The sequence below is a fragment of the Cheilinus undulatus genome, linkage group 14 (genome assembly GCF_018320785.1).
Source record: "Cheilinus undulatus linkage group 14, ASM1832078v1, whole genome shotgun sequence".
NCBI classification, from domain to species: Eukaryota; Metazoa; Chordata; class Actinopteri; order Labriformes; family Labridae; genus Cheilinus; species Cheilinus undulatus.
The window spans coordinates 22,907,696-22,934,170 of NC_054878.1; the positions used below are offsets into that span (position 1 = coordinate 22,907,696).

The 26,475-nt window shown below is 38.8% G+C and overlaps 1 protein-coding gene across 2 annotated transcripts in view; it reads left to right on the forward strand.

Annotated features, from left to right (window-relative positions):
- The window catches only part of nkain2 (sodium/potassium transporting ATPase interacting 2), a 141,462-nt gene that overhangs the window by 81,941 nt on the left and 33,046 nt on the right, over nucleotides 1–26,475 (forward strand). For both annotated transcript variants that reach the window (XM_041804668.1, XM_041804669.1), the window contains exon 4: nucleotides 21,943–22,143. In XM_041804668.1, coding sequence (XP_041660602.1) covers nucleotides 21,943–22,143 — 201 coding nt within the window. The remainder of the gene's footprint in view (nucleotides 1–21,942; nucleotides 22,144–26,475) is intronic.

The following is a 26,475-nucleotide window of genomic DNA, read 5'->3' on the forward strand; positions in this document are numbered from 1 at the left end:
GAATGCCCCCTTCCCCTCACACCCTCACCCAATCCTTCCTGTTCCTTTTCATGGTTTCTATGAAGTAGATGGACCAGTGGATGAGTGATACAGAACATTTCAAACAACTTTCTATGATCAGTTTCCATTAATGATGTGAATTTCAGACTTGATTCACTTGTTATATGTTAGACCATAGAGAGTCTCCCCATTGGTTGGTATTGCACTCTAGAGACAGCACTCAGTTAGTATATCCCTAGACACAGCATCCTTGAGTTGGCAGGGTCATCTTTATCCTTTTTCCGTGGAGGGAGAGGTTCACATAAGAAACTGTATCAAACAATACCTTGAAAGAAACATAAGCATGCAGAAGAAAGCTCTGGCCTGCTCACAGAATTGGGTGGGCACCTGATGAATGGGGCCTCCACAGGGAATGGGCCCTTGCCAGTTGGGATTTTGTGATGACATCAATGCATGTGTGTTGGAAAAGTAGCATTGTTGCTCACTTCACGACAAGTGTGTTGAGCTGTTATTTGGTTCTAATGTTGAAATATTTTGTCGGTGACACTTTTTTACCACTTTTCACCACTGTTTCACTAATTTACGCCACTTTTTCCCCCTTTAGTTTTTTTTCACTTTTTGCCAATTTTAACCATCTTTAACCGCTGTTCATCCCTTTGTACAGCTTTATTTTTACCACTTTTTGCCTATTTCTGATGCTTTCTGCCCCTGTTAACGATTTTATCCATCCTTTTATTTATTTATTTGTTTTACCTTTGTTGCATTGTAGTAACCCATTTGGCCACTTTTGTCTCATTTGTGCCCTTTTCTGTCCCATTTTTGCCACTCTTTAACCCTTTTTTTCATAAATTTTCCTGCAATGTATTCTACTTCTAACCAACTTTTAACCAATTTTTGCAATTATTCAATAGTTTTTTCCTGAAGTTGTCTCAGTTCCTTTTACTCTATTTTCTGGCATTTTTACATTCATGTACATGATGGCATAAATTGATTTACTTACAAGTGTCAATGAGCACATCCCCTCAGTAAACATGAATTAAAAGGTGATTCTGTTGAAATGGGACTTACATTTTGGAAAAGGCTACATTATACTACAGCATAAATATGTTTTTTTTTTCTTTGATAAGTGTTAATTCCAGATAAATATAAGAAATAGTTATCACAGCTTAACTTTACAATGGGCCAAGATTTTTCTTACCTCCTCATGAGCCCCTCATTTGGCTGGGCTCCAGTAAGCATTCTCCTTTTCCCCCGTTTCCTTGCCGATCAGTGTAAACAGAGAGCTGAGGACAACAAACCTAGAGGGAGTCTGACTTCTGTTTTTAGTTCGTACTGGATGGTGTATTTATGTAAAGTGTATTTGATGATTGCTATATTAATTTGCTGTATGTCACATATTGTTATTTGTAGGCAGGGTCCAAAACTAACACTCGCCACTTGCCAATTACGGGTGGATCTTGTCTCTGGCTGGTAAATTTTTAAGACCACTTGCCACTGTTTAGATCGTTAATGAAGACTGAATACAAAAAAGAAATAATTGATTTGTTGTAGGCTCTTTAGTGGACCATAAGGTTTAAAACTAAACCAAGCGTAAGAAAACTAAACTTCTGAGAAAAATATAATAATAAATAAATGATAAACCAAAAACAAAATTTAAAGTAACTCTGCCAGAGTATCTCTTGAGTCATTGTGCCTGTCCCAGCCCATATAAAGGAGGGTTGGAATTGTGACGTTATAAAAACAAGAATCGACGGAGGCAAGTTCATTTGTTGTTCTACACATAATAAGGGTCTTTTTACTCACTTTTTGTCTCTTTTAGCATATATTATTGCTAGTATTAGTGCATACTATTAAAATATTGATTGAGAATCGCATACAAGACCCACATGACATGTTAAATAATACTGATAGCAAATTACAACACTTTAAAGCAATTTTTATTTGGTTGGCTGGTTAAATATCTGCCTGGCTGGCAAGTGAAAAAGTTAGTTTTGGACCCTGTGTGTTGGCTTACAACCAATAATATCTTCTTTTTTTCTTAAGTATGACTCAGTCCTGAACAGAAAGAATAAAACTGGACTAAATCTTTAAATCAATTTACAAAACTAGAAAAGCACTCGGAGAGCGCAGACCTCCGCCATTAGCTGTATCTCCCAATATAACAGAATCCTTTAAAAATAATTCCTGAAACCAGATGGTGATCCGGATCAGTCCCAAAATCTAATCAATTCTTCCTTAGGCCATTTCTGACATTTCCTGAAAATTTCATCAAAATCTGTCCATAACTTTTTGAGTTATGTTGCTAACAAACAAACTAACAATGAACAAACCCTCCCGATCACATAACCTCCTTGGCGGAGGTAATTATGACTGAAGTGTACCATTAATAGAAGAGAGCGTTGAATTACTTGAAGGTAGAAATCTAGTGTTCTGACAGGGAAAAAAATGCATCAAGTTTAAATTAAGGCCACAGGAGATCAAACAGTCATGGTTGAGATAGAAATCAAAGAGCAAGATGAGTATATGCAATAGTGACATACTTTCCCTTCTAAGCCTCGCCTCTTTCTTTATGTATCCCCCTCACTGAGCGAACTGGATCTGAATAAGTCGTTGGTATTTGATAAGGGTAATGATGGTGAGCAATGTGCTTTGAGAATACTGTGATGTAAATGAAAATCTCTTAATCTTCAGTCTCTGTTGCTTTAAGCTTCTATTTTTTTCTTGCTCTCTGGTTCTCCCTCCTCCTGCGCTCGTCCGCTTCATCTCCATCTAATTCATCCCTCCTCTCGCTCTGCTCAGCCTATAATCAAGTCTTTTTCATGTTGTTCTGCAGAGTACTGTGCCAATCTGTCCCATGCTCCTCTTCACCTTCTCTACTCCTTTTCAATCACTCTCCTCCTCTACATCTCCAAAGTCAGGACTTCAGGAAATGTACGCCTATCAAGAAGTCCTCAGCTATTTATGGTCAATAGCAATTCACAGTGTGAGCCTTTGTGTATCGCCCAGCACTGAGTGCCAATTTAATGCATTACTTTACACAGTCAAGCCATTACTTCAGGGTCACAGGACAAAAGTGTTTGTGACAGACTCCATTTTTCTTCATTACAGAGATCTGACATCTTTGTGTATGAAAGAGGCTGAGAATTAGGCTCGCTTTGATTTATGCTGTGTTATCAGTGGCTCTTGGATTCGTGCTGCTAGTTTTGATGTGATTTCCTGGTTCCAACACCACACTTTTTTATGCCTGCACACCAGCAGCAGCTAAAGCCAGAGTCATTATGTATTCAGGTTGTCTGTGTCAGGAGGGAGGGGCAGTGGGATACAAATGCAGACTGTAGGTTTCAAAAAGTTATCCTAGAAGGATAACCACTAAATCGCAAGCGATAAATGGGAAAGGGGAGAATACCAAAGCAAAATGATAAGCAAAACTAATAAGTCCCGCTCTAATTAATAGTTGAAAAGAGAAACTGAACCACTGCTGCCGAGCAGCTGAAAAGAAACTAAGACTTGTAGGGAGAGTGAGACAACTGTCTTCAGAAGAAACTCAAAGATGCCCAGACTGGGGTTCAAGAGAGAAACAAAGAAAAGCTGGTTATACCTCCAGCATCAACAACTACCTCTGGGGTAACTAGTAATTTAAATGAAAAACACAAGAAAAATCCCAAGGAGATGCTCTCAGTACCTCTGAAGGTGAGATAATGAGACTGTACTGAGAGCTGCAACCCAGGAGCATATATAAGCTCTCCACACCTGGTCTCACTCAGTGCTGATCAGCCACACACACCTGGCCCAGCCCTAATTGACTCAGCTACAAACACCTGGCACAGCACTGATTGATTCACCCTCAGTGAATGCCCTGTGTAATCCCCCTCACAGTCTGTCCATCTGTACCTCTATCTTTACATATGTCTGTACTTATATTCAGGCCATTCTTGTAATATCCATTCTTGAGATATCTTGTACATGCAGTAGCCCAAGAATGCATGCAAGGATTTTCTTCAAACATTGTATGAATGTCTATGCTGTCTCAAGAAAGAAGTGATTACATTTTGGGGGTCATAGGGCAAAGGTTGAGCTCTTATGTTTTCCTGTGTGAATAAAGCTCAAGAACACTTTGAGGGATTTCTTCCCTCAGGGGAGTGAATCTCTGTCTCGGGTAATGAGTTAAAGTATCTCAAGGTGTATTTCACAAGTGAGGGTAAAAGAGAGCATAAGATTGACAGACAGATTGGCGCAGCATCAGCAGAACTGTGGGCGTTGCACTGTACCATTGTGGTGAAGAGTGAGCTTCGTGGAAAAGCAAAGCTTTCGACTTACCGGTCATTCTTCCCCCCAAATCTTACCTATGGTCATGGACTCTGGTTGATGACCAAAAGACTGAGACCCTGGATACAAGGCCGAGAATGAGTTTTCTCTGGAGGGTGGCTAAGCTCAGCCTTAGAGTTAGGGTGAGGAGTCCAGACATCCAGAGGGACCTAGGAGTAGAGTCGCTGCTCCTACTCATCATAAGGAGCCAGTTGAGGTGGTTCGGGTGGTTCAAACTTCATACATATTTCTGCCCCTACTAAGGGTGAACTGATTAGACTTTTGGGGTCAAAGGTCAAGATCATCATGCATCATGTTTACCGTAGTATATAGGATTTCTACAAGTCACACCGCCACAGAAAACACCCCTGTCCTTCTTCTCTACCCATTACTGTACTCTCACTGCCTGCCAATAGCTTACCACATATAGGCAACTGCCAGGTCTGGGACTTGTTAATATCTTGAATCACACTAAATGTGCATCCACAGTGCCAGCAGTGAAAGTTTATCAGGAGACTGATCAAACAGTCAGAGAGCTGAATTAATTCTGAAAGAGAATGGGCTTTTTTTTTTTTTTTTTTTTTTTTTTTTTTTTACATGACTGACATAAATTCCTGAGATTTTGATGTTGTATTAAAGTGTCAAAAATATCACAGAAAAAAACAGTGATTCCTCTCAGCAAGAGATTCCAATCTATCATCTGAAGTATGCAGACACTTATCACAGACAGTTTATTGTTCAACAAGTGAACTGCAAATATTTGTTGTGTTTTAGTGAAAGAAAGTCTGAAAGATGTATCATAGTTTGTCAGCTCAGTTTGACGCTCCAGTGTCCCACAATGGCCAGATGGACCAACTTCAGAGGAACACACATCATAATGACAGAGATGAATGTAATGTAGCCTCAGTGAGATGTTGTTAGCATGACAGTTAACATGGCATGTGGTTACACTGGTGTGTTTGTGAGTCACTGATATCGCCTACACTCCGCAGGGCTGTAGCTAAATGTGAATGTTGCATTTTTTTTTCCTTTAATTTGTTTTCCTATCTAAATTATTTGTGTGTGTCTTTTTGTTTAAGCATTATTTTACCAGGATTATCCCTTGAGATAGAAAATCCCTGTCACAAGAAAGTCCTGGCCAAGACAGATGCAGAAAGATTCAGAAAAACTACAGACTATCAGAAATGACAATAAATGAAGAGTGTTCAGCAGTAAAGTCATGTGCATACACTCGTCAAATATCTTTAATCCTTTTATCAAATCAACCGGACTAAAAATAAAGGGCTCTACTTCATAGTTGTCCCATAGGTCAGATCCAGATGAGGGAAAAAACAAAGACAGAGTGAGTTTGTGAAATGACATACATGATGAGTTGTTGTGACTTAAGGTTGCAGTTTCGAAAAGATTTAGGAGTCAGTGAAGAACATAAATAATGAGGCAGTTCATTTCATATGGCCTTGCAAAGGACAATGCAACAATGCTTTATCTTTTTGCTGTGTTGGAACAAACATCTATTTTCTCATACAAGACACTACGATACATGCAGAGACCTGATAGAGACAAATCACAAAGCAATGTGATACATCAAATCCAAAATTTTCAGTGAATATTTTGATGGAGTAGCAGGCGTGCGAAGAATATCTAGAATAGCCATAGTTTTTGTCTTGTAACAAAAGAAAAACAGTATTTGTTTTGATGGAACAAACCCAATTTTACCTTCAGTTTTCGTTGGACACTCAATGTGATGATCAAAATACAGAATGTCTTTAGTGGAAAAAATGGTAATTATATATACCAGGTTTTCTTCATTTGCATAGATCCCTTAACATAAAACACTGCATGTACACTGTTAACTGTACTCACTAGGGAAGACAGAGATGTAGGCTACATTTAGGCTAATTGTGCTGTCAGACATGTCATCCATCTACATGGATTAGTAAATGAAATGACAAACTAAAAGGGGCGCAGTAGTAACTCTTGTGGGACACACTTTGTATGGTCTTGAGCTGAATTGCGGTTAAAATTATGCAATTTGAACTTCTCACTTTCAGTCCCTTCAAACACTTGTAAGTGGACATAGCACACTTGAAGGTGTACATAGCACACTTTAAAGCACACTTACTCTCTAAGCACTCATAGCAAATCTATAAGTGCACTTCAAATTGCACGCCTGAAAATGCAAATGAACGCTTCAAAGTACACCTTTAATGGCCTTTCAAAATAGACATTTGAAAGTGCACTTCAAAGTACACTCTTAACATTTAAGTGCAGCCTATTGAGTAGGGATGCACAGTTGTGTCGGTTTAACATCAGTGTCTGCCAATCAGCAAATAATGTGGGCATCAACCAGTGTCAGTAGCAGATGCTTCTTTGTTCTGTCATTTCAGTGCTGGCATTAGCACACCAAGCAGTTGATTCAGAGATGTATTTTAGGCAGAAAATATGATCTGTTGGACAAACTCTTATCTGTTTTCGTAGTCAAAGACAAGAGAAAAAGTATGTTACACTGAAAGAAGTTATGAAAACTAAAACAGCTGCATCTGTATCATCCATCAGATAAATTGTTTGAAAACATCAGTATCTGCATGAGCCCTAACTTTTACGATCTATGCATCTATGTGTTTGAGCTGCACTTTCAAGTGCACTTCAAAATGCACACTTCTTTAAGCACACTGATGTCTACTTCAAAGTGTGCACTTGCAAGTCCACACTTTGAGGTATACTTCTAAATACACACTTTTGAGTGCACTCCAGAGTGCATGCTTGTAATTATACACTTTTAAGTACACATACTTGTGCACATTGAGATGCACACTTTTAAGAGCACTACAAAGTACATACTTCAAAGTGCACTCTTACAAACTCACTTCATGGTCAACAGTTTTTTTGTACATACACTTAAGAACACACTTGTTTCAGTCTTTGATCTGCTTTCTGAAGCACCCTGTGAACACAAAAAAAGAAATTAAATTACAGGATGTTACCAGACATTCCACAAGACAGGATGAATAAAAATTAAGTTTTACAAGCAACATAGACACATTTTTTACATAAAAAGTAATACACCCAAGTACAATATTCATATTTGAATGAAGCAATAATGCACACAAAGGAGTAGCAGTGTAATAATAATATGGCTCTTTTTATTATTAATCCTTACTTTCTAAAGCCAATATCTTTCGTTCTTAAATCATATTTAATGCATTCCACTGTACAACATAGTGAAAACTTTTGGACAAAGTGCATTCCCAATTGGATAGGCTTTTACCCTTTCTGAAGCAAATCCAGTTTGGAGGAGATACAACCCATTCTTTATGTTTATATGGTCTACATTCTATACTAACTAGTTTTTGTTGAGAAGGATATGAAGATTTTATTATGTCTAAAGCTGCATCCAGCTACTTTTTAGCTTAAAAGACAAAAAAAGGTAATTAACAAAAACAATAGACAATTTCATTTCCAACAAACAACAAGACTAACCTGTCACACCAGATAGTCTGTTCCATGTATCCATTGCATGGATATATTTCACATTCATCTAGGAAACCTCAGACTGAAAAGTGTTTAGGGGACTTTCCAAAAAAATTCTTGGAAGGGGATTGGACTAATGTTCTGTCTGTCACATTTATTACAGACCAATCAGATTGATAGAAAAATTGAGGTAGAAGCCGTGTGCAACTTCAGTAGTAACCTGAGCTCAACAGACTCCCGAAGCAGCTGTTGGAGCCTGTTGGTGGATAAAACTCATGCTGAGGCCAGTTGAGAGAAGTGCACTAACCTCTTCTTAACCAACAGAATCTTCAGTGTGGCTCTTTGCTCTTGTTTTAACACGTCTCTTAACACATCAGCGATTAGCTTCATCTGAGCTCAGCGATTAGCTTCATCTGAGCTAATCGCTACACTGTTGGCAGCCATTGTATACAATGTCTTACAGTACAACTAAATCCCACCCATATCACAAACTCAAGCTGAAGCAGGTCAGGAGAAGAGAAAAAAAACACTTTTCTGTCATTGAAAGCTTTCAGTGCAATTCTTTGGTTTTATTTATAAAGAAATGTGGTCCAGCTCTGATAAAACTGCTGCTATACTAAAGCTACATCCAGGCTAAACCCTACACCATTGGCAGCCATTGCTATCAGCTTCCAGTACAACTAATCCCTGCCCATAGCTATTGCTTGAATTCTCCTAAAATGATGCTCATTTGTCAAAATCTGAAATAGTTTCAGATTGAAGCTGTGCAAGATGGATCTGCTCGATGACAGACATAGCATCTCAAGACAGTCCAGCTGCAGAAAAGGACATCTCAGATGGCCACTCTCATGGGCCGTTCATCTCAGATGGGTTAGTTAGTCCAATTTTATATTTCCACCCAACAGGTGAAGCAACATTACATAAATAGCGAAAAAGATCGGCGGTATGATCCAGGACTAAATTATGTATAGACTGGTTTTAGAAGTAGTTACATGACCGATGGCTCACTTTAGCTACGTTTGCTTTAGCTGAAGCTAAAATAGCTATGCCAGATAAATAATCAACATGACTAAACAAGCCAGTGTAGCTGAGTTCAATTTATCAACATGAGATTTAGCAAACGTAGTTAAAGCTAACATAGCTATGGTGCTTACTTAGCTGCTTTTTGAGCTTAGCTTGAGCTATGTTAGCTACGTTAGCTACACATAGCTGCATAGCTACATTAGCTATGTTACTACATTAGCTACGTAGCCATGTTATATATGTAGCCTATGCAGCTAATTGAGCTGCGTAAGCTACGTTTGATGTATTAAAATGTTTTTGTGGAGGACAACCTCTTTTCTGTAAGCAGTTTGTTTACTCAGCTTATCCAACGTTATCATGACGTACTAACGGTATCCTATTTGGTATCCTAACTGTTGGGTTAACCCTTTCCCTAGCCCTAAACAGAAATATATAATATATATAATATATAATCCAATTTTATTTTGAAAGTTTTATTGTGTGTTTCAGCTCTGAAATAGACGACATCTCAGTTGAATGGTCTTTGAGAGTAGCTGTCAGAGATGTACAGTCTGCATCCAGACCTGGCTCTGGAATGCATCTGATTTCAAAGTTAAGACGAATCACTTCATCTCTAGTTCTGTTAAAACAAGTTTACTGGGACCGGCTTCATATAATTGATTTAGATTTCCTAATTAGGATAACGATTCATATAATCCAGGAATTGATCTTTATATATTGGCCTGCTCCTTGGCCTGGCAGCTTTTCGTCACTGAAATATCCCTTCATGAATTTATATTGAATCAGATCAAATTGTATTGTTTATCTTCTGTGTATCTTTGCCTTCCATACAGAGCCTGTGGAGCCGCAGAGGCCTAGATAAGGTATACATCCTGTCTGACAGTAATTTAAGTTTAAGCCTGAGATTCATACCACATATCAGTCTGTCTCACTCCCACCCTTCCTGTCACTCACCACTGCTCTATCTAATACAGCCGTACTGCCACCAAATTCATCTTTAAAAAGATTTTTCTGATGTGGCGTTCCTGACAGATTTGGAGAAGAGCCTGTGGAGAGAGAACTGTCACCATTCTGAAAATGCACACTCTCACACACATACGCAGACACACACACAAACTTAGACAGCTCACTGTCAGTAGTCCACTGTGTCATATAAAAGATGCAGCCACCCTGTGGGCGTCAGATGACACGCAGATACAGACGCATGGATACACAAACATAAACTGTGCTCAGCTGTCAGTCTTTCACTGAGGGGGCGGCGTGCTGTGTGGGAGGGTTATCCCACATGCTTTTTTGCATCTCGTATATGCAACAGTGTCTCTTTAGTGTGTCCAAGTGTGTTTATATTTTTTTGTGTCTGCTCTGCCAGTAGCTTCAGTAGCTGTCGTACATTAAATCAGGCAGACGTAAATGTAAGCAAAGAAAGCCAACAGTGGCATTTTCTGTCACATATCCATCCAGGCATCTAATTTCAGCCAGCAAATACACATGCCTTTGTGAGGAGGAGAAGGATGAGTGACTGCTGGGAGAGTGGTAAGACTAGAGATAAAAGCGAACAATGAGGAGAAGAAAAAAGGGTAGAAACAGAAACTAAAGAAGACTGAAAGATTGGGGGTAGAAGAGGTAAAAGAAAGGAGAAGACAGAGAAATAAAGAGGTTTAGACATGTGAAGGTATGATAGGGGCTACAGGAGATGACGTTCTGTGGTATAAAGCCTCATGTGAATCAGTGTCTCTTTCATGAGAGGAAAGAGAAAAGTAGAAAGAGAAAGTTAGAGCAATAAAAGCTCAAAGGAAGATAGGATCGCTCAGCTAACGAGAATGCATTTCAGAAATGTGACTTTCATATCAGTTTTACATCAGCTGGGTGAGCTTTTTACTCCAAGATAAATTGTATCAGAAGTCTGACTGTAAATCAAATAGAAAACCACCCAATCCATCCCCAATGAAAGTTAAAAAAAAAAAAAAACAGATTGCTAAGTCCAGTTTGAATACTAAAAGTCACTTAATTTCACTCCCCTCAGTATTCATTCTGCACCGCCGATTGAGACGATGAATGAGAGGATCCCACATATTTAATCATCAGCATCCTAGTTAAAACATCCACCCTGATTCACCACGCTAATGCATCAGCCCGACTGTGTGTGATCAATGGGATGCATTTGTTGAAATCATGGCATGAAATTGCTTTTTTTCACTAACATGTCTCTAGTGGAACATTCCCACCAGCCAATTTTATCACTCAAGCTCAGAGCTGTGATACAGTGAGATTATTCTTTTTAACTATATGGTCTCGTGTGCAATGACAAGACTTGGTTTTACTTGTTGAAACAGAGAAGTCGGTTGAACACAGATTGGATGTAAGTTGAAATGGTTTTGATTGACTTGCTTGCTGCAATAGGACTTATTCCAGGGTGTGCTGTCTATTTTTGGGCCTTTTTTGTGATGGATCTACCCTGACTGTCTTAGCGGTGTACCACAGAAAAATGTTTAAATACCTTTACACCTTTTAATATGTATTTCTTGTCAACTGGACTTCTTTGGTATTATGTTTGAGAAAATCTCTCAAATTCAATCAATGAAGGTCTTTACCAGGATGCTACAGCTTATAATCTGTGACTTCTAACCATCAATTTGCCATTGATCATATCATTTAACTTATATTAATGATCTGGCCATGCTACTTCACTAGTTTTTCAGTATTTAGTGAATATCAACATGAATATCTTTTTGCCTACGTTCATTTTTTCCTTCCACACTCTTACTAGCTCATAACTAAAGATTTTTTTTTTTAATTAACCTAGCCATTACAGTTTGATTGGGTTTTTTTTCTACAACAGATGGCTACAATTACAAGGATAGTTGTGTAGTAGTAATCATCAAGTAAAGCTGCTCAAGCTCCAGCCACAAATTCTCTATTAGAATGAGGCCTGGGTTTTGATTTGGCCTCTCCAATACTTTCGCCTTGTCTTTAAACCACTTCTGCATAGCTTTTGCTGTATGCTTTGAGTCATTGTCTTGCTCAAAAATAATCTTCTCCCAAGCCATAGTTCTCATGAAGACTGAATAATATTTCCCTCCAGGATTTTCCTATATTTTGCAGCATTCATTTTACCTTTTACCTTTACAGCCTTCCAGGGCCATCCCACAGCATGATGCTGCCACCACCTTGCTTCACAGTGGGGATGGTATGTTTGTGGTGATTTGATGCCCACCGAAACATATTAATTGATGGCAAAAAAAGCACCATTTTGGTTTCATCAGACCAAAGAACTTTCTTCCAAGGTAATGAACTCCGGGGGATGTTCATTGCTTTGAAATTTTTCTCAAATACATCCCCTGACATATTTTTTATAGCCTTCACTACAAGTCACTTGGAGCGTTCTTTTGTCTTCATAGTGTAATGGTAGCCAGGAGTACTGATTAACCAGTTCCTGGACCTTTTAGACACAGGTGTCTTTATACTCTAATCACGTGAGTCACATTCACTGCATTTAGGAGATTCCCATTTCACTAATTGTGAGACTACAAGCATCAATTGACTGGACCTGTGTTTAACTGGGCCGTCACTTTAAAGGGGGTGAATATTTATGCAATCAATTTTTCCACTGCATATTTATGTTTAATTGACATAACTTTATAACAATCAATTTTCACTTAACATTTATGAGTTTTTTTTTGTAATTTTTCTGTCACAAAATTATAATTATAATTGGTGGTAATTATATTGACCACGATTGATTTCTAATAGCATTATATTTTGTATTCTTTAAAGGAGGTAACTGAATTCAATATTTAATGGATGCAGTGGGGCAGAGAGCGTACAATGGGATGCAAGCAACACAAAATATGACACTTGCATACAGTTAGGACACTTTCTACAGTTTCCAGTATGTTCATTAACCATTTACTTGGTCTGTTATTTAATGCTAAGCTAGAATTTGTTTATCAGATAATTTAAGAAAAAAAAACAAAAAAAAAAAACAGAAAGAAATTTCCCTGCCAAAATAACAAGACATCGACCTGAAGGATAGAATGCTTACTTTAGGCATCAGAGCTGGGGGAAAGTCTTCATCATCTTTCATATAACACAGTCTTATGTGAATATTGACACAGGAATCATTGATCTGAGCAGCTTTAACCTGGAGCGGCCTCCTTCATATATGCCAACATTCATTTATTTTTCAATGAAAAAAAATTTAAACCCAGCTGTGATTTACTACACTTCTGACCTTTTGCTCCAGGTGTGGCTACTGGGTTTTCAGAAAACCAATTAACCCACAGAAAGCTCAAATTAGCAGCCCCCCCTCCTTCATTTAAATGTGGATCCCACCTGGGGTACAGGGGTAGTAGCGCTATAATTACCCCACCAATCTGAAAGCTCGAGGGGTTAAAACAGTGATGTTGAGGCATTTGCTTGTAGATGGTAATGGGTTTGGAGTGGTTAAGGTCAGGGTGGGAATCTGGAGCAGACTTTATCTTTACCCACCACCCCCCCAACACACAACCCCATACACACATAAACAATTCCCTAACACCCCTGACCAATTTGATAGGAGAGAAGTGCTTTAGGCATTATGGGTTAAGGCCTCATCTAACACCCATGGGAAATCACAGCAAAACAACGCAGGGAGATGCACCGTGACTGATGGCATTGGTGAGAAATAACGGAGACAGAGTGACAAAGAGAGAGAGAGAAAATTGTAAAAATAAGGGGGATGGAGACACTGATAAAGGTTCAGTTAAATAGAGTGAAAAATTGACTTTAGAGAGAATAAAGCTAATATTGTCCCCTCCCCGCTTTTCTGCCCTTTAGTTTGATGATGGGCTGATCTTTGTGGCTGCCTGCTGGACGTCCTGAATATCAACCTGACTGTTGTTATTTGTCAGAAAGTCAATCTGATGCTTTTATTCTCTGCCTGTTTCTCTGTCTCCTGCACTACGTGACTTCTTGTTGCTTTTACTGGAGTATGTGAAAAGGTGTTAGATTATGTGATAGTAGACGTGTTGTGAAGTGTGTGTTTTGTCCAGGGAGCAGATGCTGAGGTACTCAAGGAGAAAAAAATGGCTCTCTCTGCTATAGCCCTCTTTCTATCTGTCCAGCCATCCAGAATATCTGGGTCAAGATTTTTTTTTTAAATCTAATTGTGTCAGTCCTTCAAAATTTGCCTTGAGCTTTGTTGCCTCAAAAGTCTGCATTTCTTTAATTAGCTTCGGACCAATGAATACATTTAGTAATGGCCAGTCCAGATTTAGTCTAGAGGTTCCCAGCTATATCTGCCTCCTAAAATATGCAATCCTGCACTTACAGCTATAAAAGTTAATACCCAAATCTTATAACATAACCAATTATCCTACCTAAAAAGCAGGCCTATAGTTTAAGGTAGGATATCATGCAAAAATAAAGAACAACAGTAGTATTATGTTGTTATTTTAACTAAAATAGTAGAAAAGGGTACCAGCTCTCAAGTCTAAGTATCTACAACAGTATTTTTGTTAGTAGGTGGCACTGTGCACAGACAAAGTTTTCAAACTCTTGAAGACGAAAGAAAAAGAAGCAACCTTGGCAACAACTCCCATAATTAAATCAGTGAAGTTAGTTATTAAAGATGCACTGATTGTAAAATCAGGCCCCATACTGATGTTCAAAATAAGAGTTTAGCTGCTTACTTCTTATAGATTTAAATCAAGATTAAAATCATCCAAATCTTTGTCAAGTCTAGAAGTTCAGTTGCAGATCTGAAAAAGCCTTCTAGAGGAGAGGTGACATGTCCTCAAGAACCTCAATCAAGTCCAGTTGTCCCCCTTTACAAAGATTTGGATAAGCATGACCTGGATGAATGAGAACCTACACAAACATCAAGATAATAGTCACATCATGTTTTATTTAAATAACTTTATTTGAAAAACAAAAGCTCATCCTTTCTTTCATCTTATGAGTCAAGCATTAAGTTCAAGTTTTCAAGTAGTTTTAGGCAGTACCCTCTTTTTATCCGTATCTATATCTCTATCAGCAAAAATAAGTTTGGAAATATCTGCATATCAAATATAGGCAAGATTCCAATACTGTGAAGCTCTAATGGATAGCATGTTTTTTGAAGAGACATGAAATGTTTAGAATTTCACCTACGATTCCACTGACTGATAATATCCTGTACTTGAGCATGGCTATGTTCAAATCTCCCATGCTTGAGGACACTCAAATCCCAAAACCACCTGTTCAGATACGCTGCTGATCAGATAAAGCTGACTCCGGGATCAAGTAAACTTGGATCCATGCCTGGGTTCCTTATGTAGAACCACCTTGAGTACCTGTAACAGTATTGTTATGGATATTGATCATCATACACTGGACTGTGACATAATAAAACAGATCATGATCTAACAAGTGTCACACAATCAAATGTAGCTCCTTTATTATTATCATTATCTCACCCATATTTCTTGTGCTTACAAGGTTTTGAGTCTTGTTTCTTGGGTAGTGCATGTTTGTAACCAGACCACCTGTCTTAATTTTAATTGTTAAACCACTCCTAAATGTAGATCCAGGTAGCTTTAAAAGGTAGCATTACTCTGACCATCACACTGTCAGAGGAAATACAATTTTCAGCTGTCTTTTCCCCCCTCCATCCCTCCATCTCTTGGGAGTGAAGCACAAAGGAAAATAGAGAAGTGGGAAATTGAGGGGAAATTGAGAGCAGGAGAGAGAGAGAGAGAGAGAGAGAGAAGAGGTGTAGACGAAGGCAGGAGGAAAACAGATGTGGTTCATTGAAGCGGCACTAGCCCACAGTCAGAGACAAAGACCTGAGAGCATGAGAGCATGATCCTCGACTAGCACACTGGAAATTATAGACTGAGTGTGTCTGTGTTTGTGTATGTGTGTGAGGAAGAGGAAGGAAATATGTGGAGGAATGATGTGGAAAGATGGAGAGTAGTAGTCACAAATAGTGCTCGGCACATACATGCACAAGCACAATAGATCTATAATAAATAGATAGACTAATCTTGGGAGTATTTGAGTTTGCAAGCTGAAGAGCCCATTTATCACCACTCAGATTACTATCTAGAGATTATTTTGCAGATATGGCTTCATCATCCTGGTGAGTTAAATGTTGCAATGCTTAATACATTCTGCCATATAAAATCAATGCATCAATGTCAGGGCACAACTGCAATTTAATTGTTTAGTATTTCACTGGTGAGTGGGGAGTAATTTTTGTCTGCATATCGTGAACCCGTAAGTGTTCATATTTGGTTTCTGTTTTTTATTAATAAGCACAGTCTCAAAACAGAGCACTCTGCTTATTTGGAAAATGTATGCATACATTGCTGTGTGTTTTTCTTAAATGTATTAGTATTTTTTATCCCTTATGGTAAAATCAGGCTTGCTGAAGCAGCTCACTGCAGCTACATGACTAGAAAGGAGATAATGCCATTCTTTTTGTTAGTACCAGTCATTTCCAAGCAGCCTTATATGCCCTGTGACCTCAGTGACCTCATGCAATATCCTACACAGCTGGATGGGAACAGAAAAACAGAAAAGTACTTCACTTGGTGCTTTTTTCGGTTGTTCATATTAATGTTCCCGACTAAAACCTCAATAGCAAATTATAAATGAAATAATCTCTGCACAGATTTTAAAGCTGGTTCAAATGTTTTAGAATAATTGGATATTTTTAGACAAGATATTTTCTTCCTAAATGCAAGTTGTGCAGTAATAAGCTAAATGTGAAACTACATCTAAGTGATTGTTAGCTTAGTACAAAGACTGTGAACAGATTGCTGAAGAAATTAGTCCCAAAACCTGGAAGTGAATTAGAATTTTAGCACTTCTGGTGTCATCGTGTCAAAGTCAATGGATTTTTTCAATATGTTTTAGATCAGATGCTTGAAATGAGGTCTCTAAAGACATTTCAAAAGTTTTTTCCTCTTTAAAATACACTACATGCAAGGAACCTGACACCCCAGATGGACTGTTTCACATATCCATGGCATAGGATATATTTCACACCCATCTGGGCAACACCCCATACATGGTGTTTGGCAAGAACAAGCCCTTTTATATATATATATATATATATTTTTTTTTTTTTTTTTTTTTTGCTTTTTTGTGCTTTTTTATGCCTTTATTCAGAGAGGAGGACCACATAGCATGACCCAGCCACTAGGCCATCTGCAACCCAGAACAGAATCTTTAGCTTAAAATCTTGGAGAGAGATTTGATAGATGTTCTATCTGTAACATTCATTATGGGCAAAACAGTGCAGAAATACTCAAAAGTTTCAAAAAGGGGCGTCAAATGAAAAAGAGTGGTGTTAAAAGATGAATAAACAGCCAAAATGAGTTCACACATCCACTGCGTGAAATTTCATCCATGCTGGATATTCCACACACACAATTGTAAGTGATATTATTAGAAAGTGGAAGCATTTAGGAACAACAGCAATTCAGCCACAGTGCTAAAGACCATGTAGAATCACAGACCTGGGTCAGAGACTGCTAAGGTGCATAAAAGTCACTGAGTTTGAACTCAGTCTAAACCTTTTATGGTAATGTTGCTCATATTTCCCCTCATAGCTCTTTGACAGTGTTGTTTACGTTGGTCCTAAATAACATGGCTTGTATAACTTGTAAGAAAATGCTGCTTTGTCTTCTTAAGTCAAATGAGGTAAAAGCTTTTTTTCTCCTCTTTGTGTATTTCACAAGTGTCACCCAGAGCTAGCTTGATCAAGCGAGGACAGACTCTTCATCCAGTGTCCTTCCTTCTCAGGCTTCACAAAGCGAGAAAACACCCCAGAAATAGCATCAGCTCATTCTGCTTGGCCTTGATGACATTTAGCTAAATTCAGCTTTACACTCATAATTATTTTGTTTATGTGTGAGCTTGTTTGAGAGGCTCATTAGAAAAGCACTGATAGAGACTGTACTGGAATAATTATTGCCAGCCCCTCCAAAACTCTTTTCACTGCGAGATACACAAAGAGAGTACATAAACAAAAGAAGGAAAAGAAGTGAAGGAAAGGAATAAAAAGAGAGAACTCAATATTTGGAGCAAAGCAGTTACAGTAAAAAAGTGGAAAAAGAAAAGTGACAGCAGAGAGGGAAGAGAGATTTTATTCTTTAAAAAGAGGAGCACAACAAGGGAAGATGGCATTAATCAGAGCTCGGCGCTAATGAGGCATTTACTCATTACGCTGAAATAGAGAAGAGAAAGAGGGGAGAAAAAAGGGGACATGAGAGAGAGAGAAAGAAAGAGCACAGAGTGAATTAATAGAGAGGGGGAAATTAAGTAAGCAGGAGAACAATGAGAAGGGAGGTGACAGAGTCAAGTGAGGTTGTGGAGGGAGGAGAAGTGGGACAAGGAAAGACAAAGATAAAGTGGAGGGTGGAAATGAGCGAAGTGGACTCAGGTGTTGATGCAAGAATGTGGTCCTTTTTCAAAACCTGAAACTTAACTAGAGTGACGTTCAATCCTGCTGGAATATTCCCTGATGATGATTCAGTAAAAACATTATAATCCTATAGTTGTTATGAATCCGAATTTAAAGGTATTTGATGATCTCCTCTGTAAATTTGCAAAGCCGATGGATTGGCCACGTCTGTCATCAGGCGGATTCATCTTGTAAAATTACAATCTTAAAAGTTTGTGCCAGGTCTGAAAATGGCCGGTCCAATGAGCATCACTTGAGGAGAATGCAGAAGAGGCAGTAGCTACAGGCAGGGTTAGTTGTACTGCAAGCCGGTAAACAATGACTACGACTGAGGCGGTTAGTTTGGATGCAGCTATGGCAGCAGTTTTGTCAGATCTGGACATTTATTCATTAACCCTCAGAGACTTGTGTTGTTGAAGACAATAAGAGACACAGCTTATAAAAAGTTCATAACTTTTTAACCATAAGTCGTATCCACCACCTTTTTCCTCTTGATGCCGTGTGTGTTGCCTTTCCAGTGACGATATCCATGCCTTGGAATTCGTAACAGAAGCTTTTCTAGCAGGCCTGCACTTAAACTGTATTTGTATCTATCATACACATAGGAAATTGCCTCTTTAATGTATGTTAGAAAGTCCCATAGTACACCTGAACTTGCCTCAAGGTACACCACTGTGCCTCCTCCCACCATTTTGGAAGCACTGGTCTAGAGACCAGTCTTGACACCCATTCTAATCTCAGATGTTATAGCAAGGGTAATGTGCATCTTAGGAAAAAGGGAGCTGGAGTTTGATAGAAAAATATATTTATTTTCTGGCATCTTGGTCAAAGGATGAATCACCTCATAGGAAAATAAGCAAATGAGGTGAAAGCCATTTGTGCTTTCAGCCCACTTTGAAAGAACATAAAGGCTTTTCATTAGACTAAAGACAAAAGCAGCAGAAAAGAGCAGAAGTGGCTGTGTGCATCTGTGATCATGTGTGAGTGTGTTTTCAGTGTGGTTTCAATGACCATCTGTGGGGTGATATACCGTCTCTCCTTGCTAAGTGGAGATGTTAATTTATGCATGATTTAAACCCAGACGACTATCATCACTGATTTATGTGGCATCTTTAAGGCTTTTAGGGTGAAATTAATTGAATAAAGTGCGAGCAGGAATACTGCATTATAACTGCAGTGTGGTATTTCTACGTGGCCATTCTTTGCTGCTGTGAACCAAAACTGAAACAACAAAGTGCAGAGAATATTTATTTATTTACTAGCTGTCTTTTGTGCTCTACTTTGCAGCTTCTGGCTATAATTTGAAGTTATCTCTGCTGGTGATAGGCTGCTCATGCTGCTGTGGACAAAGAATGAGTAAAGAGAACAAAATGTCTCTATATCTGTAGGAAAGGACTGGGAGTCTGCAGTTATACCAGCAGATCTGTGAGGCTTCACTTCAGACAGCAACGCTCTGAGCTAAATGCTAATGTCAGTACACAAACACAGTCTTAGTTAAATTGTGAATATGCTACCCTTAAGCTGTTTACTGAGTCAACAGCTTTATTTTCATACAAGTTAACTTTGTAATTACCACTGCTGAGGGTAAAATCAACAGTTTAAGAGTTTTTAAATCTTAAGTAAACTGAAGCTAAATCATGGCTGCACCAGAACATGATTGGAAGCAGAGGGGATCATCAGAGTTGCTCAGATTTATGCTGTAGACAGATTAAATCATTTTAAATTATAATATAATCCATAGTAGCAAAAATAAATATTTCTGTTCTTTTCTATGGACCAACTTCAAAATAGTGTCAAAAACAAATTAATATGCTACATTGCTACACCTCCTTTTAAGTGACTGATCTAATTCAACAGAAGCCCAGCCAATTGGTGCTAGTCTCATAATTAATGAAATGGGGATCACCTGAGTGCAGTGAATTTGGTTAATCGGTATTCCTGGCTACCATTACACCACAAAGACAGAAGAACAAGCCAAGTAATTCAGAGAAAAGGTTATTGAAAAGTATAAGTCAGGGGATAGATAAAAATATATATATCTCAAAAGCACTGAACACTGGAGTTCAGCTTAATCCATCATCAAGAAATTGAAGGAATATGGCACGTGTAAATCTTCAGGCCGTCCTCACAAACTGAGTGACCATGCAAGAAGGACACTAGTGAAGGAGGCCAACAAAACACCTATGTCTACTCTGAAGGAACTATAAGCTTCAGCAGCTGAGATGGAAGAGACTCTGAACAACAACTGTTGCTTCAGTTCTTCACCAGTCAAAGCTTTAAGGGAGATTAGCAAAGAGAAAGCCACTGTTGAAGGCCAAATTATAATGAACATGACTGATTTATAAAATCAGTAGAGGGTAAAACATCCAGCAGGTGAATACTTTTTATAGGCACTTTCTAGGTGGAATGAGGAACATCTAATGAGAATGGTATTATTAAGTTTAGAGAGTACTCAAATGGAAGTACTTTTGTTTGGGCTGAAAAATGGTGTCCATGCAACTAGGGATGAAATTGAAATCTGGTTATGCATTTCTTAGAAGAAAAAATGGGTTGGACAAAGTTGGTAAAGTAGTAGTCAGTAGTCAGAGTAGGTATAAAAATCTAACAGAAACATTGTAAGTAATAATAGCTGTGGACTAACAAGTCCACACTCTACCTTCTTCAGGGCCTATGATCACAGCCACTGTTTTTAGCACTAAAATCATTGTCCCATGGCAGTGCTGCGCTTCCTCAGTGCAAAATCATCCTCACCATCAGCTGCCTTATGGTGCTGCTTTCAGCGCGCTCAGTTGAAAATAGTTCAACCGTTGGAACATGCCTGTTGATGCCACTTCTCCCTCACTGACAAATAAAAAACAAGAAGGGGGACTTATGATACCAGCTTTGTCAACAGCAACGACAGAGGATAAACTGACCTGACTTGTCTTTTCAGGGGTAGAGTTTCTGGGTCTACAACTGCTAATAATGCTCCCAACTAAAAATGTGGTAGCGATGGACACAAGCCCTAACACTTTTTCTGCTGTCAATAATTTGCATGCATGATTTTTTAAAAATGACTGTAGAGGCTTTTGATTTGTATTTCCCGAAGCTGTTTTGTAGATTGCATGCATGTTTTATTTTCTTGCACACATGTCCTTATGTAAACAAGTAAATCTGAATGAATTAAAAAAGCATTAGTTACTAAAACATACTAACAGGTAAACTACAGAAACAGAAAATCTTACTTTTACTTTAGCAGAAAAAAAAAAGTATGACATTTGTAGTAGGCATCTGCTTTTAATATTGATGGAATTGTTCATTAAAAGTTTCAGGTCTGTGTTTTATCTGTGGTTGGCGATGTTTGTGGGCTGTTAAACCGAAACACTAACATTTTGTTACGGGGAGCTTTTGGTACGTGACATAAACAAAATCAAAGCAGAGCTTCTCTTGGCCTCTCTTTTTACCCCTCTCTTCTTTTCTCTCTATGGTTTCCTCCCACTATCTTTCTCTCTCCCTCTCTTATTGCCCTCATCGTAACCCTGCCTGTGTATGATTCAGATCTAATAAGAGTGATCCCGGATCATAACTCTGGGATCTATTTTTAGCTGGAACCAAACCTTCCCTCCTCCTCTCTCCATGCATCTCTCAGACCTCGCTTTGACAAACAGTGTGGTTTTAATTAAAAATGTAACTCATTTCTTGCTCTGTTTGTCCTTCTGACTCTTTCCTGCCAGGATTCTGACCTTGTCCTGACGTTTAACCTGTCCATGCATCGCTCCTGGTGGATGGAGAATGGCCCCGGGTGCAGGGTGACACCCATAACCCCTCCTCCCTCCTGGGCACCTGAGGACCACCGATATATATCTATATCTGGCTGTATGATGGATTTCCAGTTCATAGAGGTGGCCCACTCCTCGCTGCAGATACTCCTGGCTGTAAGTTGAATCAAATAAGTGCTCTGTGTTACATGCTGCAATGACAAACTAACCTGTAGTAGATGCATTATTACGTCTCTGCCTCTCGGTCATCTTACTAAATTGGTGATAATTGACTGTTTATCTATATCTGATTGAAACTAAGGAGGACAAAGCTCTTAAATTATATTTAAGAGTAAACACACCTGTTAATTATTGAATTCAGGTGTTTCAATCATACCTGTTGCCATAGGTGTATAAAATCCATTTGCAAACATTTATGAAACAAAACGTGTTGTTCTAAAGAGCTCAGTCACTTCAAGTGTGGTTCTGTGATGGATGCCACCTTACATTGAGACAGTCTGTGGAATTTCAACCCTGCTGGATATACCACAGTCAACTGTGGAATGAAATTGGTGTTCAAGCTCTGTCAGGTTGCACAGGGATTGGGTATGAACAGCGCTTTCCAAGTCTAGCCAATAATTCTCTATTGGATTGAAGTCTGGGCTTTGACTTGGCCTCTACAGGTCATTATCTTGCTGGAAAATCAATCTTCTCCCAAGCTGTAGTTCTCTTGCAGATTAAATAGGATTGTCCTCCTTAAATAGGATTTTCCTATATTTTGCAGCATTCATATTACCCTCTACCTTTACAAGACTTCAAGGGCATGCTGTCAAGAAGCATCCTCGCAGCATGACACTGCCACCCCCATGCTTCACAGTGGGGATGGTGTATTTGTGGTGATGTACAGTGTTTGGTGTTTGCCAAACATAGTGTCTTGTCTGATGGCCAAAAAGCACCATTTTGGTCTCAAGAACTTTCTTCCACTTGACCATGGAGGCTTCCCCATTCCTTTGGAAGCACTGTAGTCTAGATTTAATCTGAGTTTTCTTTAACAAGTTTCATCAAGTTTTCTGCAGAGTCTCTTCCATCTCAGTTGTTGAAGCTTGTAACTCCTTCAGAGTAGTCATAGGTGTCTTGGTGGCCTCCTTCACCAGTCTCCTTTTTGCATGGTTACTCTCACTCAGATTAACACGTGTCATATTTCTTCCATTTCTTGATGATGAATTTATCTGAAGTCATGGGGACCTTCAGTGCCTTTGAAATGTTTTTGTGTCCATCCTCTGGCTTTTCACTTACCTTTTCTTGGAGTTGCTTGAAGTATTCTTTTGTCTTCATGGTGTGATGGTAGCCAGGAATACTGATTAACCAGTGACTAGACCTTCATGACACAAGTTTGTTTGTATTACAATCACTTGAGACACATTCACTGCACTCAGGTGATCCCCATTTCACTATCTGTGATACTACTAGCACCAATTAGCTGGACCTCTGTTGGATAAGGTTTGTTGAATTAGGTCTGTTTTTTTAATTTTGTTTTTAAAAAGCCAAATTGTGTATACCATGATTGATTTATAGAATCGATAAAAGGGTAAAACGTCTATGGAGGTGAATAATTTTTACAGGCACCATGTGCCAGGCAAAAGCAGCAGTTCCAGTGTGATACTTGGAGCTGCTTCAATATATTTCATTTAACCAGTTAGAAGCAGTTAACACAACATTGTCATATTAGTGCTTCGTAAAGTTTTATGGTGAATGTGTTAAACAGCCTCGTTAAAGCACATTCAGCATATATGAGACAAGTTTAAATCTCGTTTGGAGGCTTGAGCCCACCAAGAAATGTAAGTCTGATATTAATGACCCCTCCTTTTTTTTGGTATCCATCTAATCCTGGGGGAAATATATGGCTTGCTAGCAGCTAAGTGTTCACCCACTAGTTGTTAACCATTTTCTGTCTTCCATTTGTTGCAGGGGTTGGAAGAGCTGAGTGGGTTTAATTTAAGCTTTTCACAGCTGCATATTGATTTTAGCCATAGAGGTGGATTTTAATATTATGAGTGTGTAAGAACAGACTTTACCAAAAACATTGGAATCTGTGGATAAGTATGATTTGTTCATTTCTTTTCCTATTATATGTGTTAGTTTTTAATGTGTAAGACAATGCATTAAAATAAATGCACTAAATCAGCTGGTGTTACGTATTCTGTGTATTGCAAAGTGTATGCAAGCACTCTTTTACAATAAGATTGGGAATGGATTGTAATTGTGCAAATGTGATATCAGATGTGAAGAAAAAAAGCACCCAGGCACTATTAATTTGATAACTTTATACCCTTTTTTGTATACATGGAAAAGGTTGGATAAGCTGCTTCAAAGGCTCTCTGATCTAGTTTTTGTCCCTGTCTTTGCTCTCTCTGCCTTATTTCATTGTTTGAAAAGCGTTTTCCTTCCCCATTCCCCCCCATCTGTCTTTCACCCTCTCCTTCTGTTTCCTCCTCTCCTGCTCTGTCAAAATGTGATAATTAGCAAGATCAGAAGAGGCAGCAGAGAAACGTAAAGAGTTTGAATGAGAGAGGCCTGTCACTTTTCATCCCCAGTGCGCTCTGCTTTTTTGAAACGTGCGCACATAAATATGAATCCAGATGCATGAGAGATAAACAAATCAGTGCTTAAATGTGACTGCATGCATCATTACTCTGACAGAGAGAGTTTTTGGAAGTTTCAGTGTGCCTGCATGAGCCTCCATCACTTAGTATGACTTTCTCTCCTCACACATGCTCTGTCAATCGATAGCGGTACTTATAGTGTGGCTGAGTGCCAAGCCACCACACAGCTGTACCGCTGTCTGGCTGTAATTGGTGTGTGGAAACACTGTCATGCTCCATGAGCACACACTCCACAGTCCGACTGGTTCACCAGCTGATGGCTGGCTGCTTCACTCTAATTGGTGGAAACAGCGTCAGGGTCCTTTATAACATACGTTGAACCAGTCGACTGGCGGACTAAGTGAGAGGTTAGGGTTTGGTTCAGTTGGACTCTATGCTGACTGCTTGTCTGCATGTTTACTCGTTAGTTGGAAAGATGATTTTATATAAGGAGTCAAGACAGGATGGACAGAATAGAGAGTCTAAATTCAAGATATGTCAGGAAGACGTGGTATGGAGAATTTCAGCTGTCAGGGTCTTCGACAGAACCGGTTTTTGTTGGGTGCTCACTTGGTCTCAGGGTAGACTGGCTTACTTGTTCAGCTGGCTCTTGTTGTGTCTCTTGTTTACAGATACAGGTGTGTCTGATGTAGAAGTTCAGGCATGACTGCACACCAGATCTTGAAATGTGAAAATTAATTCATCATTCCATCAATAAATTCATTATATTATACCTTGTGTTAACCTGACATGCCAGCTAGACTGTTTCATATACTCATTTGTTTATTTATTTCACATTCATCCAGAAAACCTCCCATACCAAGTGTTTGGGACTTTTCGGACGAATTCTTGGAAGATGATTGGACCAACATTCTGTCTGCCACATTCGTGATGGCCCAATTGGGGGAACAAGACAAATTCATGTAGAAGGCATGTGTAGCTCCAGAGCTAAGCCAGAGTATTCAAACAGTGGAGCTTATCATTGGTTAAACGTCATGCTGAAGCCTAATGGGAAACGTGCAAAAAACATCATCTCAGCTAAAAGAGACTTTGTTGTGGCTCTTTGCTCTTGTTTTAATGCTTCAGTAGGGTATAGTGCAGTGAATTTATAATAATGTTGTTGTTCAGTAAGATAAAAACAATTAACAAACTGCTGCCTTATGCTGATGCCCAACACTTTGCTATTAGATTATCCTGAATCCATTTGTAAAATGCATCCATTAATTTCATCACCACTGCTTGTTAAGCGGTGCTATTTTAAGCCGATCAGTGCTGTGAGAATTAAATGTGGAAAAACTCTCTAACTGTATTGAGGTGCGGAAGATACTCAGCCTCCAAACCAATCATGTTGAGTATTTGATCAAAATTCTTCTGCAGAGAAACAGTATTATTACTTCACACTGAGCTGCTTTAAACACCTCCTCTCTCCTTCATCCTTACCTCCAACAGGAATTTCAGCTTAAGTCAAGGACAGGGGACACAAGGATGGGCAAAGTTATGAAGAGTTTCAACTAATGTAATGCCCACAATTCTATCTGGTTGGCTATATGTCACACAAGTACTCACTTCCTGTTTTCCTGCTGTGTCTTGTGTCCACAGAGCTATTGCTTTGGATTTTTTTTAATCATGCCTTTGTTATATTAATATAATACAGTGTGACTAATTGTCAAAACCAGTTTGAGCCCTGAAAACCCAATAATAGTTGATGGCTTAAAAAAATCCTTCAATTTTTTTCCTCTTTGAACCTTGACAGTGTTGCACATTAGCATGCAAACTGGCTATTTGCATAGTGTATCTTTGCACAGGCTGCCTCTGGGAGCATGCTTTTCAGAATTATATTGTTCTTTTTTTGGCGTTTATACATATA